The 18,665-nt window shown below is 39.5% G+C and overlaps 1 protein-coding gene across 3 annotated transcripts in view; it reads left to right on the top strand.

Annotated features, from left to right (window-relative positions):
• Nucleotides 1–18,665, top strand: part of bicd1a (bicaudal D homolog 1a) — a 42,564-nt gene that overhangs the window by 5,493 nt on the left and 18,406 nt on the right. For all 3 annotated transcript variants that reach the window (XM_057836706.1, XM_057836704.1, XM_057836705.1), the window contains exon 2: nt 15,128–15,340. In XM_057836706.1, the coding sequence (XP_057692689.1) occupies nt 15,128–15,340 (213 nt within the window). The remainder of the gene's footprint in view (nt 1–15,127; nt 15,341–18,665) is intronic.

Genomic DNA, 18,665 nt, shown 5'->3' with positions numbered 1-18,665 from the left:
AGACTAACCCACCTGAGCGAATTGCGGCGGAGGTGGGCCTCCATGGCTCCCTTGGCTATTCCTCCTTACACAAATCTGACACTCACCCTAATCGATGAACTCACAATTGATCGACAACTTTACCCAAGTGTTATGGCCAATCAATAACTTTTGGGAAGAAATTTCATGTGAAAACAAACAAAACAAAAAAAAGCCGCTCATGTATCGCAATGTATAATGCCTACTCTACCATGTATTGATTGTGCGTCCTTGGTTGAAGGGGACGGGACTTGATAAGCATATGATTCTACCGTCAGCCCTTGTCTTTTTCTTCGTTTTTTTTTTCTTCTTTCGGGTTAATCATATCACATCTTGTAACTGTCAATGATACCGATGATGATGACAATAAATAATTAAATAAATAAAACACCAAAATAACCTGTGAAATGATATAATAATGTGTTGATAATTTCACACATAAGTCGCTCCACAGTATAAGTCACACCCCCAGCCAAACTATGAAAAAAAACTGTGATTTATAGTCCGAAAAATACAGTAACTCCTTGACAACATAATCCTCGTCCACATTTAACCTAACTGTGTTGCAAAAAGGATGATCTCTATGATGAACGTTAATTTCAGGCAGTAAAAATCCTATCCTGTTCCTCTCAAAAATCAATGCAGGCCAAAGCCCTTTCCATGCTGTGTTAAGAGTCCTCTTAACGCTGGTCTATGCTTTGCCAAAGATATTAAAATAATCCTTCCAAAGGTGTAGTTATAGGTGAGGTGGGTGTCTGGTGTAATGTCAAAACATCGCTGGAAAAATAACTTAATGTAGTTTTTTAAAATGTCATCCACAAATGTTGCCATATGTTCCTTTCCTGTCAGTCCATGCTTTGGCTTGGCACAGGGAACATTTTCTTGAGGTGATATTACTTCCACAAAAAAACACCTCCCGGTCTCATCTCTCTGTCGCACGCTTCTATTCACAGCAATTATGACATCTACTACTTCTTCACTGCATTTTGCATTATGACACAGCAGGGAAACTGCTGATGGAATGTGATTCAGACGATATGATAAAACTCTAAATTGCATTGCTTGTATCTTGTATGTCTTATTTGTTTTTCTTCAAGATAAATATGAGCCCTATGGTACATTTTTATTAGTCAAAAAATGTTGACCTGCAACTATCAAGTCATCCTTTAAGTGTCAACCCATAATTCATTATAAGTTAAATGGCTAAAAATAGAGCATGCCGACCTCCCCGTGAGGCTGTAGAACAGCATGATAACTCCTCGCCCTGTCATCAAAATACAGAAAGCGTACTTGGCCGTCGCCCAGCAGCAGAAGAGGCAAGGTGAGCACTGGTCCATTTGCATGAGGAAGGACCGCATTGTGCAAGATACCCTTAGGAACTGCTGCAAGTACAAAAGATAAAACCACTAAGTGCATTTTGTGTTTGGTGAAAGGGAGAGTACTCTTTTACTCTTCTTTTCTGACCCCTGACCACCCCTTATTTAGCCTGCATGCCCCCCAACCCAGTCACTCTTTCCATCATGTATGCCTTGGATGTTTCTGGAGAGTTGCCTAAGCCATGGCAGGCAGTGGTTCTAGCTTGTTAGTGCTGTCTCTGGGCAGATCAACCTCAGACAGGCCAGGAAAGGGAGGGGGAGGAGGAAGAACAAGAGGGGTCTTTTAATGTGGGAGGGGGGCAAGCTCCTAAGTGTATTCTTGTCTAACTTTACAGTGAAATATTTACAATTATTTATTGGTAAGACTGATCATTGGGACTGCACCCTTATGGTCACATGATTGTTCTACGTAAGGACTTAAAGCAGTATTTCACTCCCAACTCTCCAATGAGTGAAACAGAAAAAAATACTTGTTTTGCTGTCGTATCTCTGCATGAAATCTGTCAAAGACAGTGAGCTTCACAAGTTGTTTTGGAAAGTTTCACTCTGCCTGCAAGGTGCGCCGTGTTTTGTTTTGATTCCTGCAACTGTGTTGCCCTTTACAATATTCTTGCGTGATGATATTTTGTGACTGAAGACCAGCTAGCCAACATTTCACCAGCCTGTTTCCTCCAGTTGTATGTGTAAGAAAAAAACAATAAAATAATCAGTAAGTACCACAATAACACCCAGCAATGGCTTTCTGATCACCTGCTCAACTAAACAAATTTGATATGTCTATCGTCTAAAATATATGTGTCCAAAGGTAATATCCTAGTTTTGATTGACACAATGAGTTTGCAGTGGTTTACACTGTATAGATCAGAAGTGTACTGCTTCTCATTGAATGAACATTACTTGATGAACATTACATGAGTTGAGGCTGACCTGGGTATAGTTTAGCATAAATAATGCTTGCACTTGTCTGCAGCCATACATTTCTTATTCGAAACAAAAGACGACCACTTATTGGATCTTTGGGGGGAAAAAAAAGTCTCGGTCGTAAATCTGGTCCAAGGATGCATTACAGTTTTGTCAGGCTCCTTCTTTGTCCCAGTGCTTCTCTTCCATTAGCATGCAGTAAACAGAGAGGAATGAGGTGGATCAATACATTCTCAGATGGTTTTGTTGCTTCTCTTCTTTCTGTTGGGCTCACCATCCCCCTCTCACAGCATGGCCTTGTATTCCCTGTGCCCCTTATGCAGCTACTGTATATGATCCCCCCTCGGCTGAAGTGGCGATTTTCCATCAGATTGTGTGCTGTGCAGTTTTATCAACGGAGCTGCACTTGACTGGGTAGGAAAGTAAATGAAAGTAAGAATCAAATATAAAGGCTTAGGAAATTTGTTGTCTTGTGTGCGTTTCAATTTGAAACACAGGGAAAATGTTTAATGTAAAAAAAAAAAAAAAAAAAAGGTCAGTCTGTAGTAGAGCTGGACGACATGGCCTTAAGTACTTATCACGGCAAATTGGGCAGACTTCCCTCGATAATGATAAATGACAATAAATTCGCCCAAGTGGACTGTTATATAATTCGCAAATCTGAATCAATGCATAAAATACAAATTAACCGTTTCTCATTGATTTATTTACCATCTTACAATTTAACATATTTAAACAATTGTACATACAGTGCAAACACTAGGTGTATAAAAGTGTCTTTTAAACAATAAGCATTCAAGTATAAACATTTAAAATGGCTTACATGACTTGAACAATGTACAACATTGTAAGTATTGCTATGGCCACTGTGCAAAAATGTCATTGTAATGCAAATGACTTACAGTAAGAGGGGCTTGAACAGTGCACTTCAAACAGATGACCGAGTATCTGACAACTTATTGTTAATGGCTGCTGTGACGATCACTCAACACAGTAGTGTGTACTTTAAGTTATTTCCAACTGACAAACACTAGTTTGTTAACCATTTCCGGTGTCAGGCTTTTTTCAGAGCATTTTCTGAAACACAGTACACGCACACACACATGCACACGTAATAATAAAATATTTAAGATTTTATGATGACAGTAATGCCACAAAATAAAGCAAGCACATGCAGAAAAATAGCAGTAGCGATTAAATGGTCATATTGTAGGCTACACCAGGGGTCCCCAACCTTTTTTTGCACCGCGGACCGGTGTGATTTGGGTTTTTATTTTCACTGACCGTTGTTCTGTCAAATTTTGCACCCTTATAAAATTTTGCTCCCAAAGCTTTTGTTGCGGTGAAAAAGCCCTCTTTTATATTCAGTTGGACTCTCAATGTAATCCAACGGTGCTAAAAAACTATTTACATCATAAACATACATGTGCAACACGAAAATAGCAAAAATTAATGCTTAACGGCACAGTGAAGTCGTTAAGTGAGAGCTGCGTGCAGTTGTTGTGTGCAGCTAACATGGCAAATGTAAGTTAATATTCCTTTCTTTAAAGAAAGTTTGTAGTGTTTACTTTGGAATTGCTTCATTCGCTGCATTTTTTGACGTTACACGCATGCAAAATTTGTCAGAACACCGGCAATGTGCGGCATAAAAATACAGCAAATATAAAGTAGCATTTGTTTTTAGCCCTGTCGTGTTAAGTGCAGGGAAAATATAACTCACCCGCAGAATCAGTGGGATACCTGAGCTTGTTTCGTTGAGACAAGATGGTCCCATCAATGTGTGATGGGAGAGTGAGAGAAGCCCGCTTCACAAAGATACGATGTTGTAAATTGTAGCACGGTTTTCAATGCTCTCCTAGCGATGTCAGGATATTCCAGAATGACTTTAATCCAGAACCTCGGTAGAGTTGTTGTCTCAAATGTACATTTAAGGTCGGCGTCATTTGTGATCTCTACAAATTGATCCTCCTGTTGCACAGACATGCTCGAATCACTCGGTTTATTCACAAACGGGTCACGAATCTACTACTTCGCAGTTTGTGGGTCTTTAGTGATTGGGAAGTAGCGTAGATTTTGTTTTCTTTGAGGTTGTAGGCTCATCTTCTGGCTCATCAGATGGCCTTTTCCCCGTTAAAAATCTGTCCAAAGACGTCTGTTTTTCAGTCATTCTAGTGTGGGGGCTAATCATTTCCGGGAACAAATGTGATTCGCCCGCCCTACGTCAGACATTATTATCGAGGACAAGCGTACATAGATATACAAAACAAGATCTACAGCTAGCAGTCCAATCAATGGATTTCTATGACGACATTCCATCCTGTAGTATTATATCCAGAGAAAACAGGGATATTGGTGTGTTAAGGGGCACAGGCCAAAGTTAATTTGGCCACTATGCAGTCGTTAATAAATTATTATTTCTTTTGCGGCCCGGTACCAAACGCGCCACAGACCGGTACCGGTCCGCGGCCCGGCGGTTGGGGACCACTAGACTACACTGTTGGATTATACTTTTTGCTGAATGCTGAGCTTATTTATCCATTGTAAATTGTACCATCGTAAAAGCTATCAGAGAAGTCACAAACACACAGATACAAAATAACGCGACATACTGATTGTCAGGTGCAGTCTGTGCCGAAAGCACTGCTCTCCAATACACTCATTGAGTTCAGCCGCGATGACAATGTTAGAGCCGCTGTTGGTGGTGATGGCGAAAAGGTTCTCCTCCTTCAGGTCCCACGAAGAGAGCATTTGTTTCAGGGCCTGAGCAATCTTTTCGAATGTTTGGTCATCCGAGAAATAGGCTGTATCTAGCACCTGGGTGCGCAGCTCCCACTTGTTGATTTTGAAATTGACCGCAAACTGATTTAGGGCTCTATAGTTTGTTGTCCTTCTCGAATCCAAAATACTTCCAGACAACCGACGTCAAGTTCCTTCTTGGCACCAACACCACACTATGAGTGTCGACTTATGCTACACTCGGAAGTGCCTGTAGCCTGGCTACTGGTAGCAGTTTCACTATTATCCAGTTCTATCACGTTCAATTGTAACGTTAGCGTGCCGGTTGATAGCAACATGCCTCTGTTTGATTTTCTGATAGCCACGTGACTTCACATATAAGCACACTGGCTGTACTTCCTTAAAGGGGAATGAGCATAGCCTAACAATACATATAGTCAAAGCGGGCTGAAAAGACTTGAATTTTCTCGTTTAATTAATAAAATATATATTAGGGCTGTCAAAATGATCGCGTTAACGGGCGGTAATTAATTTTTTTAATTAATCACGTTAAAATATTGCCCAGCACTTGCCCAGCCCAGACAAATTTAAATGAGAGTAGAGTGAAAGGCCCACTTGTTAATTGTGTTTTGCGGAGTTTTGCTGCCCTCTGCTGGCGCTTTGGTGCGACTGATTTTATAGGCTTCAGCACCCAGGAGTATTTTGTAAGTAATTATTGACATCAACAATGGCGGGCTACTAGTTTATTTTTTGATTGAAAATTATACAAATTTTATTAAAACGAAAACATTAAGAGGGGTTTTAATATAAAATTTCTATAACTTGTACTAACATTTTTCTTTTAAGAACTACAAGTCTTTCTATCCATTGATCGCTTTAACAGAATGTTAATAATGTTAATGCCATCTTGTTGATTTATTGTTATAATAAAATACAGTCCTTATGTACCGCATGTTGAATATATGTATCCATCTTGTGTCTTATCTTTCCATTCCAACAATAATTTACAGAAAAATATGGCATATTATATAGATGGTTTGAATTGGGATTAATTGCGATTAATTACGATTAATTTTCAAGCTGTAATTAACTCGATTAAAAATTTTAATCGTTTGACAGCCCTGATAAATATATATATATTACCGACATGCTCAAAATTACGTTGGTCATCCTGAATCATCTCGGTAACAGTAAATTTTTGATATACTGTACCGGTCTTCTCTAGTCTGTAGCATCATTTAATCAAGAGTCCAGGAGTGAAGGTCGTTGGTCAGCATCTCTTTCCCTGCATGAGGGTGTCTCGTGTCAGTAAATGCAGCAGGACAGAAGGGGGAGGGTGTTTGGGTGCGGATGTTGTGATTGAGAGCAGCAAAGGGGGGGTAACAGGACTACGTGTTCGTGTGGGACTCCAGTGCATCGCTTTATTTTAGCTATACATGTGTTGATGTAATAGAGAAGAGGGCAGAGAGGGCGACACTTGGTTTGTGAGTTTAGATGAGAGTCCCGGTAAACATAAAACAATTTTACAGTAAAAAATAGTCAACCTTTAATTGATTAGTTAATTGATAATGAGTCCTAGCTCAATAAATTTGACCATATAAGAGCCAATTTGTTGCTGCTGCGTCTATCTTTGCCTACAAGAAAACTCGTGAGTCACTTCGTGGAAGCCTCATGAGTCATTCTGAGCATGCAGACAGGCTCCTCTTTCTATTGTTTTGTGTCAACTCGGCTTTCTTTGCCGCAGAAAGACGAGATAATCAAATGAGTCCATCTTCCGTCACTGTTCTCTGAGACGATGTTTGATCTCTTTTTTTCCTTTTTCCTCATATGGGAAGTCATGTGTCACCAATAAATGAATGAAGAATATTCAGTGAAAGAAGTCATGCTTTTAGCTGAAAGGAGAGCGCTGTAGCTTGACTTTCACACAGTCGACATTACTGCTCCATTTCTTATTCGCCTGAGGCCAGTTTGCGAAGGAAAAGTATGCACTCAGTGCTTTGTTGAAATGGAACTCTCGTTGGATGGGAGAAATAATAGAAATGTTCCAGCCATCGAAATTGGATCAAATGCTTTGTATTCAATGAGAATATTTGCATCAAATAGAAAAATAAATACAAAAGAATGCCATCAAGTTGAGGTTATTGCTCTCCTCAAATGAATGGTCAATTTAGCAGTGACAATCCGTATACTTCCTCAATGAGAGTGCCTCGAGCCCAATGTATTTTTAACTATGTGAGTGTGTGCTTGCGTAGAGGCCTGAAGGCCATCAATGCTGTGTGTTGTTGTGGTTGACTTGCTGCTGGTGTCCTGGCAGGCACATTACCAAGCACAGGGAGGAAGTTGTGTATGACACACTTACAAATGGTACAGCTTGTCTAATCACACACTTGACATTTTAACTTTGTATATTACTTTGTAATCGAGTAGCTAAATTATTTTGTTAAATCCTGATACACTTCAAATACGTTTGATCGTTCACTCAACATTGTTAAATCTGCAGTGAGGCTTTAAGAACAAAATCAGATTTATGAGACCTGAGATCTTTCAAAGCATGTCTAGACATGTGCCGATTACAGGTTTCAAGGTATACCGTGGTATGTAAACGTCAAGGTTTCAAAACCGCAAAAAATTTCCGTCATACCGTCCCTAAGATATTAGCTATTTTTTATTTTATATGTTAGGTCAAACTCCTTAACTTTTCCCCCATTGAAAAAAACGAAATCGCTGGTATGGGAATACTTCGGCTAGATATCTCAAAGTAACACATTTTAAATACATTTTAAAACTGTTATTGCAAGAATGTGAAACTATGATACTTTAGCTTAAGGTTATCATACCGTCAGTATCTCATACCGGCACATGCCTAAGCACGTCCTACAGCCAGCTGCACACTTCTTAGCCAACCCGTTCAATGTCTGTCAGCCAAAGACAAAGATATGATTTTGGGAAATATTCCAGCGTTCCCGCTGATCAGAAGCAGACTCGTGCCAAACGAAATCATTCTAACAAGACGTGTCTTCGTGCTTGAAAGCGGCTCGTCCTTGGCAGTCCTTCCAGTGGCACATGCGCGTCACTTTTTTTGTTAGTGTGAATACAGCAGATGTGAATCTCGTCAGTGGCACTCATCATCCTATGGAAAGTCAATTAAGCAGTTTTAGGCTGTCTTTCGTGGATTATATTGTTAATGTAATACCATTGATGTACTGGCTGTGATGGACAGTGGTCATTGAGCACTAAACATTATCTCAGTGAAAGCAGAAAATGACCCAAATTCAATAAACATTTATGCTATCTTATTTATGTTATCTTAGCTTGTACTCATATAGTTTTTTTTATGAGATTCCATTTCCCGCAGCAATGTTCCATGACATGACTATTTGTGAGCACCCACTGTGACTGCATCTCTATTGCTACTGGGCTCTGATTACCCAGCTTCATTCCACTTGTGAAAATGTGCCATGTGTGTTTTTAAAAGATGACACATCTCTTGACTTGGCAATTTTCCTCATGGCTGGAATGCACATGGGGACTCTTCTGTGTCCTTTAGAAGGACAAACTTTGTATGAGGGCCATTCCCCCCTTGAATCTATATCACAGTAACATTTTACAGATATGACAAGAAATAGCAACAATCAATACAATTTTGGATGCAGAAAACTGTGTTGCTCCTCTGCATGTCTCTCTCCGTGTTTCTAAATCAGTGATGTCGTCGGACGAGCCGACCATCTGGCCTGCACGCCACTGTACGTGTGTTTGTGTATGCCAATCATATCTCCTTGTGAGTTGACTAATACTGTACCACGATTTGCACTTGTCCAAGGGATTACAGCTCAGCAAGCTGCCCTTTAGATGAATTTTCAATTACTTTTTGCCTCAAGTTTCACTGAAAAGATTATGTTTTGATCGACAAATTTCAATTCCGCATCTGTTGCAGACATTGAGTGATGCAGCAGCATGTCAATCCATTTGAATTGCGAGGGCTAGCGATGAATCGTTTTTAATAAAAGGTTGTCCTGGCTGTGTAATAAAAGGAAAATTTTTCTTAATGCCAAGCCATAAGGAAGAATTAATGAAAGAAAATGTTTGTTTTTCTCTCTAAATGTTGTTCACCGACCCTGAAAATTGACTATGAGGTGGACCTGCTGCAAACATTTAATTATGAAATAAGATGGAGTTTAATTGGGGTTGAGTGTAAAAATAGATAGACACACACCTTACAGCTAGAGCCCCTCCCCTGACTCCTCATTAGCAGCAATCACAGATGGGCGCGGATTTCAGGGTTCGCACACCCCCCTTTACCTCGCTTTTGCTGCTCTGGCAGTGGGTTTGCTTCTCCTGCTATGGCCTCTAGCTGAATGTATGCAGGTGCAGCCCTATTCGGATTTGATCCAGTGCATGGTGCCTGAGGTTGAATGCATTATGGGGCTTTCTTTCTCCAAATTAGCTGCCAATCACCAGTATTGTAAGAACATTACCCTGAGGAGGGGCTTCAGCCACACTGTCCTAACCGTGAGGAGCTTGGCACTATCTGCCAAGTAGGACACAAGCCCAGGACTGAGAAGAGCCATCGTTATGATGACTCAACACGCATGCATTGTCAGTGCTTTTCACATAATTAGCTGGAAAACGCATAGCTGTCACTGCAATATTTTTAGCTAAGGGGCGGCTGCCATGCAATGGCAACACACCGGCCAGCCGGTTAGGGCGTCGTGCCACAGAAATGAGTCACGAGCCTTGAAGGGTCACTTTCTATGACTCCCTTCTATGTCGAGTGGCGGCCTAATGGAGTTGACTTTAAAGGGAACCTCGGACTTAAAGACTTGTAGGCTCTAGTAAGGCCCAATTGGTTTCTTTTACTAAAATATGTTATTAGAAACACATATATTATTGCCATTGATTTAAAAATCTATAATATTTAGTACATGTTTTGACCTACGGAGGGCGCCATATTTTATGCGCGCAATGCACGCTGGGGGTGATAACGCAGTTGGACCGGACTGGGAGAATAACTGTGCTAACTAGTAGAGGCGTGCGATATTTCCGATTCTTAGATTATTCGCTATTCGGCCGTGGAAGATTCAATGCCGATTCACAAACATTCCCAAATTCCGATTACCGTAATTTCAGGACTACAAGCCGCTACTTTTTTCCCTCATTTTGAATCCTGCGGCGTATTCAATGATGCGAATTTTTCTAACGACCGCCAGGAGCGCTCGAGCATAAAATGTAAGCGTAGGAATATATGTGTCGAGGAAGACGCTAGTTTGCACTCTTGCCCGTATTTTAACTTTGTGCTTTGTGTATGAATAGAAGTAGCAGACCCTCATCTTTGTGCGTTAGTAAAATTAGCAGACCCGCATCATGGAAAATGCTAGAAGAAATGGATATGACGTGCCGCGTTGAATTGAAGGCTTGGATGACCAGCGGCGAGAGCTCGTTTACCAAAACTGGCCGCATGCGAAGAGCAACTTTTGCACAAGTCTGACAGCGTGGAGCAGTGTGAAAAAAATCCACCATCACCATTGGGTTTCGAAAAGTCGGTCTGCTGCGTGATGAAGAGTACGACACACGCTTAGGAGTGAGCTTGAAGAGTCGGCTAAGTGCCGTGTTGCTGGCGTGTTAGGAAAGAAAAGTTACGGTATTGTAACGTTGGCAAAGAGTCACCGGCTTAGTTAGGTTGCAATTTTTTATTTTGGAAACTCGTGGAACAACACACGACTGTTGTCTGCAGCAGCCGACGCACACACAGACACACCCGCAACAACAACAGCAAGGCAAGTCTCTCGCTCTTCTGCACCTCCCTTCCGCCGTAAGTCACGCGCTATATCATAACCCGATTCGTTAAAGTATGTTATTAAAACTTAGAAAACTGTGTATTTCTTTATAAATATCTCATGTCACTATGTGGGCACACACGGCATATAGACAGGAGAGGCTTATGTATGTACAAAATGTTTTTTCGTTTAAAAATGAACGGGGTGAGGCTTGTAATCAGGGGCGCTCAATAGTCCGGAAATCACGGTATTGAATTAAGTAAAGCGAAGTAAAGCGAAACTAAAACACAGTCAGCGTGGTCTTCGGGACTGCAATGAGGAACGGCCCGAGAGTATATATCATGTTCAGCTCATGCCGCTAGATAAAAAAAACAATAATACCTGACTGCGGCCGACAGCCACTACAAACAGCGCCCAATTGCTAGTTGCTAAAAACATACGGCAACGTACGGCTATAGTAGATATCACATATATGTAGAACTAGATGCAAAATGACAGACGACGGCGGAGTTAAAACATTTAAAAAGAACTAGATGCGAAATGACTGACTTGCCGGCGTTAGTAAACAGCCGCCATCTTAAAGCAGTAGACTTGTCTAGAAGGCTTGTTGTAGCGAACCTAATGACCTTTTTATCTAAAATACTCCTAAATCGGAAAAATCTTGACTTGAATCTATCTTTAAACGATGAAACAGTTTTAAAAATGTACATGTCGAAAGTAGACAGAAGGGAAATTGTGGAATAACGGGAGCAATTTTAACTTTAACGGTTGATTCACAACATTAAATTAATTGAATGTAGTTTAAAGCTGCTGATGCAGAGTGGGGACTTTAGTATTTTATTTACTGTTTTTAACTGTTAACTTGATACTGAAATAGTAGTTTGGTTTAGCCTGAGAGGATTTTTGAACAATTTTGGAACTAATGTAAAAAACATTAAAAGCGGGGCGGGGTGGAGGGTTAGGGTTGTGCATCACTAATCGATTTATAATGGAATCGGATCCTCTGAATCGTAATCAGGATTTTGTCACATTCTGCTGCTGCCAACGTCATACCTACATCCAATTCCAGCTCATCAGCAGTGTCTTTAAACCGATCCTAGGTTTGTATCTACCTTCATTGCTAGTTGCATCATTGCCTTGTTTTTTTCGTTTGTCTGCTTCTCATCCATAATTTTCCCTCTGGCATTTTATTTATTTATTTTGTCCCGACCTACTGTCACAAACCCTTTATGTGTCTTTCTTTTCGCGATCACATGTTTTTTTTGTGCCTTCAATAAACCCAATTCCTATTTTATTGTTGTCTGCTTGCTATCTGAAGTGAGCAGCGTTTTCTAATTCCATGGTCATACCAGCCGCACTTTCTTTTCGGTTGCGTTTCCCTTTCAGGTTTTAAGCACCGAGACAGACAACCCATGTGGGCTGCGATTGCTTTGTAAAGCAGTGGAAGGAAAATCATGGAAAATCATGACTCCTACGTAGACATGTGCCGGTTACCGGTTTCACGGTTTACCGTGGTGTGAAAACGTCGCGGTTTCAAAACCACTAAAATTTTCCGTCATACCTTAGTACGGCATTCGCTATTTTTCATGTGCCAAAATGCAGCCGAAGTGGCTTGGTGCGGCACCGCTCACCCCTTCCCGTTTGTTGCCGTGAGTGTCACTAAACAGCCAGCAAACCCAAAAACAAATCCTCCAAACACAAGGCGTACTTTTCTTCAATTTATTGAGCTCTCAAATCGTGGTGAAATATACAAATAAATACATTTAAAACGCTGTACAATTGTATTTTTCCACGTGTGATAAGGTTCAACAGGATAGCAGTAGCTCCATTAAAAAGTTCGCCAAAAACAAAACACACATTTTCCTTTCAAATTCAATATACAAACTAACTAAAACTTACAAAGACGAATGTTAGCCTAGGCTAAACTGGGAGAGCAGCTTCTTTTATGTCTCACAGCCGCTGAGTGAGAGAAAAGCTTGAATGCAGGGGGGAAAGAAAAAGAATCACGTCATAGATCGCTATTTGAGAGATGAGGTCTCACCCCTCACTTTTTTTTTTTTTTTTTTTTTTTTTTAGATGAAACCTTTCCTCAACAATATTTACATTTTAACTAATTTATAAAACTAACTTATACATTTTTAACTAACTTATTAACTTATGAATTCTTTGTTCTTTTTAACACAAAGGCATGGATGGCATCATGTAGACTAGAGTTGACACAGTGGCTGAAAATGGCGAAACTTCACTTGAGCTTCCCCCCTCAAAAAAAAGTCATACAGTATATATTTTTAATTTTATTTAGAAGTGTTTTTACTTTTTATAGCAATTATTTTGTTCTTACTCTAATATTGAGCAACTTGAGCTGTGGCTGTGGGTATAGTCTAGGTACTATTTATTTTAATTTTATATATTTGTTATTTTTTGTTAATTTATTTATTTTCACATTATATTCATGTTCCAATTGGCAAATATGTTTTGAAAAAATCCTGTTCAATGGATTTTTTTTTTTTTTTTAACCCATATATCTCAAAATTTTGGAGCTATAATTGCAATACCGTGATACCGTGAAACCGCGGTATTTTTGCTCACGGTTATCGTACCGTGAAAATCTCATACCGGCACATGCCTACTCCTACGTCATGCGGAAGTATAATCCTGTGGTCTACGCGCTTGTGTGTCGCACAGGAAACGGGGTTTCGAATTCCACTGGAGACCTTCATTTCATTTCTGAAATATCGACATTGCTCTCCTGCTCATCACTTTTCCGCTCGGGTTCAAATTGGAAGACGAGAACCAACGACATGTTTATGCAGCTAAAGAGTGACACTGTGGTAACCTGGCAGCGCCGCCCAGTGACGTCACCGCCCAGAGTGCATTGCGTCGTCAGCAACAATGGCGACCGACTAGTTAAACTAATTTCACCAATTTAATTAAAAGGAAAACATTAAGAGGGGTGTGAATATCAAATTATTGTAATTCATAGTAGCATTTATCTTTTAAGAATTACACGTCTTTCTATCCGTGATTTCTATATGTTCTATTTTCTACAGCTACAAGTTATTTCTGTTAGAATTGATGTTTGTGCTTCATATAATTTCAACTTTATCATGTGGAAGTACTAGTTACCGTATCCTTTGTAAACTGCAAGTTGGTCTTGCAACCACAGAGAAAAATTCACAATTGCAAGTCACTTTTGCAAGACACTTTTGGTAAACCTACAAAACCTATTTTCAACAACTACTAGTTACTTTTTTTTCATGAACTGTATTTTTTTTCTATACTTACGAGTTACTTTTGCACCAAATTACTGGAACAACTACAAATTTGTTTTGTTTCAACTGTATTTTTTTCTGCTGCTACAAATCAGCAAATTTACTAAGACAACTAAAAGTTGTCTCATCTCTGCCAAAAATTGTACAACTCTGAGTCACCTTTGCACCCATTAGACCTGTCTGGTCCTGCACCCATGCAACACTAAACATACATAGTGTCCTGTGTGGTTTTTTTCCCCCTCTCCTGTTTTCTCACATTAACAAATTTATTGAAACATATCAAAGTCTTGTTGACTTAGACCTGGGTGTGTAAGTGCTTGCTTGTGTTTCAGTGCAGTATATGTGTAGCGTAACAGCTCGATTGTTGATTTTACATGGCAAAATCTCCCCTTTGTGTGCCCGATGTGCTGGAAATCCTGTAAATGGGCCCCCGCGAGGCCAGCTTTTTCCCTTCTTCCTTCCACTGAGTTCAGCCGTGGGTGACCATGCTGCTGCTCGGACATTGGCAGCCGCTCTTGTGAAGCCAAAATTTGAGCTCATCCAGTCAAGCAGTGATTTGCATTAATTAATGCTTTTGTTCCCTAAATCATTCACCAAAATCCCAGCGTGGTTCCCCAGAGAGGGGTACAAGGCAGACCAAAGAATATATGAGAGAGAATGGAAAATCATAAAGAAAAATATATTCCTTTAATATTTCTACCACCCAGTAGCACACGAGGATGATTTGATTGCATCTGGTTGACGGCTCCTTTATGTTGTCTCCTTACTTTGATTTTTCCAATCGAGTCTCAGCTCCTTCATCATGACGCGTCAGCTCTCACTGCTGTGGAAACCTGTGTCAGGAAAATGGGAACAGTGTTTTTACTGATCAAATGAAACCTCATCTCTTTTAGATAGAATCTATGTTGAGGAACAACAACTGAAAGTTTGACTTCACAAACATTGCCGAACATGTCTTGAATGCCAAAACTGCTTCCTTTTTTGACGTGACAAAATATAATTTTATTAACTGAACTTTTTATTTCCTCAGGCATTTGGCCAAGCATACAGCATCCAGCGTAAGGTGGCCGAAGACGGCGAGAGCAACGAGGAGACGCTGCTGCAGGAGTCGGCTTCCAAGGAAGCGTATTACGTGTCTCGCATTTTGGAGCTTCAGACAGAGCTGAATTTGAGTTGTTCTGTCACATCCAACACGCGTTCAGAGAATGAGAGGCTCAATGCAGTCATGTTGGAGATGCGAGAGGTGAGTTTATAGGGGGGAGGCTTCACAAGGTTGATTCCAAAATATCTTCACAGAGCTTTTCTTACTAACTTTTGTTTGGTATACAATAACATATTTGAATCACAGAGAATCAATCAAAGAGAATGGCAAAATACCATACATAATTAGCTTTGTGAGATCTATGTACAATTAACAAACAGCAAAAAAACTTAACCCTTTATTGCCAAATGTATCACATTTGATACACCTAAATTTTCATGATTTTGAGAGTCAGAATTTTGACAATTCTTTTTGATTCCAGGTTCTATGAGAAAAAAAAACAGGATTTAGCTAGGGTTATAGATATTATTACACATATTCATATTGACATTTCTTTTTAAAATTTTGAAAAAAAGGTTTCCTTACGACCTTATTTTTTCAAATTTTGGGATTCTCTGATAATTGCTTCATGTTGCAGGTCTTTAAGGGTTAAATTAAAAAGCCATAGGACGCAACTGACTGTAAGATGTAGCCACCAAATTTTAGAAGAAGACAGTTTTTATTCACATATAAACCCATAGACCTCACTATTAGTTGACAGAACACGGGGCTCAGGGCCTATTTGTAGGGGGCTTATTTTCAAAAACTTAAAAAACTTGAAAATATTTTAAAAAAACAAACGGCTAGCAACCTAAGAACAAAACAGGCACCTCCCACAGGCGTATATGAGTCTCCATTAGCAGCGACATAAAAAATTCAAAGGTGTTCCCTAATAAAATCCCGATTATTTTTTTTAATCCAGTATAACAACACTTAAAATGGCTGTTAAGTTCTCAAATTTTATGCTAGATGCACAAAAATAACCAAATGCAAATGATCACCTATATTTTCAGAATCAATAGCAATATTTAACATATCATATGAGTTTTTGCTCAAAATAGCAACTTGATTTTTTTTTTTCATGTAGTGCAGGTTTTCAACAGCTAATAAATCACTCAGTTTTCACATGAGAAACTTAATACTTAAGGAAATCATGCAGAATCATCTTGATTTTATTCAACAAAAGCAAAATTTGCATTTTTCTATATACAATCACAACGTATTCGGGCCTGGGGCACCAGCTGGCGTAAGAGCCCTATTGTAATGCAAAGGATTATTATTATTATCATTATTATTATTCCTTCTATTTAGGTTGAATTCCGATGTTACTATTGCATCAGCATGTCTTGCCGGTGTTCTGTCAAATTTTGTACCCTCAGAATATTTTGCTCCCAAAGGTTTTGTGGCGGTGAATAAGCCCTGTTTTACATTCAGTTGGACTCTGAATGTTATAGAAAGGTGCTAAATAAACAAGTTACATCATAAATATGCATGTGCAACATGAAAATGGCGTAAATTAATGCCTAACGACACAGCGAAGAAGTTAACAGTGAGAGAGCCGTGTGCAGTTGTTGTGTACAGCTAACATGTTGGGATGTGTCTGAGGAGAACTTTTCTACATCTCCGTCCATAATCAAATGTAAATTAATATTCCTTTCTTTAAAGAAAGTTTGTAGTGTTTACTTTAGAACTGCTGAATTCGCAGCCATTTTAACATTACACACATTCGCAGAACCGCAATTTCTGAAGGGGTGCAAAATTTGACAGAACACCAGCTATCTGGCCCTCGTCGTTTTTAGATTGAAATGTTACATTAAAAAAATTTTTTTTTTTTTAAAAGATTTTTTTTTTCCCGTATGGATGCAGAAATGTCTAAATTACCAAAAAACGGGCAGTTGGCCAAAAATTACCTGATCATTTGAATGTAAAGTTATACTACCGTGTAAGGATACAACATCCACAAAACAAAGAGCTTTTTATGTTGAAAATTCTTGTAACTAATTGCGTACATCCCGGAATTTCTGTAGATATGAACACAGAACAGTCTAGAGATTTTTTGTGGAAAGCAAAAAAAAACGTCAATTATCATTCATTTTACGTAAATTTTACGTAATTTCATGCTAAAATTATGCTATCATGTTATGCGTTTTTAGGATATTATATACACTTATTGATATTATATATTTACACACAAAAAAATGTTAAAAGTGGGTGGGGGCTTGAACCTATTTCGCGGTTTTTCACTTTACCCGGTCGGGTTCGGTCATTGTTAACAGCGATATGTGAGGGATCCCTGTACATATGTGATAGTCTATGTACATATATGATTTGGTCAAACAATATTTTGTAAATTAATTCCTTCCTAATAGACCCCCCCCCCCACACACACACACACACACACACAAAATGAAAAAACAATGAATCACTAATGTGGCTGAGAGACAAAAGACTGTGATCATGCACTTAACCAGTAGGTGGTACTGTGCTCACATGAAGCTTCGAAAAATGAAATAAAATGGATACTTAGACGAGTTTATCAGGGCAGAGAATTGAACCCACAACCTCTAAGTTGGGGGACAACTACTCTAGCACTGAGAAACGCCACCCCAATCGAAGTGTAAATGACAGGCTCGACATTTCAAAACATCCAATGGCAACCGGCAAGGCGATATCTCGGCAACCCTTTCTTGGGTCACCTGTGTTTAAATATGCCGCTGATGAGATTGGGCACAGGTGCGACCTTGGGAACATAGCCCACACTCTGTAACGAGAACACAATCTGACCAGCAGCCGAAATGTGACATTAGCGTTTATTTATAGTCTGAAAATTACGGTCATTAAAACTCCTTTCAAAAGTTATTAAGACTCAATGGCACAGAATATATTAAGTGATGTCTAAAAAGAGGTCAGCCTCTTAAGACATGATGTTTTGCGACACCTACGGCTGTGATTGCTATTAAACCAAATTATACATTTATTCCTCATGTAGAATCGTTTTATTTGACATTTACATGTCGTGTTTCATTTTCCATTTTTATCTGATTTACTGAGAATTTTTTTTTCATATTTATCTTAGTTTTGTGTCTGCTAATTTGCTTTTTGTGGGCCTGGTGTTTGTGTTTGTAGACATCGTGACTCCAGAGTGTCATGGTTTGTGTTTGGTTCTGTCAAGTTTTTCCCATAGTGGGTCGTGACAATGTGATTGCCCATTGATTTCACCTGTTGTGGCCTGCTTCTTGTGTGTTTACCGATCCACTGCTTCTTGTGTCACCCACCTGTGCGTCATTGTCTCATTGCCCCATGTCTGTATATAAGATGGCCATGAGCTGTCGGTTCTTGTTGCGTCATTCTCGTCATGTTCTGTGTCCTTGCCCTGATCGTGCCTATGTCCCAAAGTAAGTTTGATACCGTGTCTTATGTTCGCCTCTTGAATTTGATTTGTACTTTGTTTTTGGAGTTTTCATTTAAACCATTTGGAGATCACCAC

This window comes from Corythoichthys intestinalis, chromosome 5 (genome assembly GCF_030265065.1).
Source record: "Corythoichthys intestinalis isolate RoL2023-P3 chromosome 5, ASM3026506v1, whole genome shotgun sequence".
NCBI lineage: Eukaryota > Metazoa > Chordata > Actinopteri > Syngnathiformes > Syngnathidae > Corythoichthys > Corythoichthys intestinalis.
The sequence above is the reverse complement of the archived record's forward strand: the minus strand, read 5'-3'. Positions and strand labels throughout refer to the sequence as shown.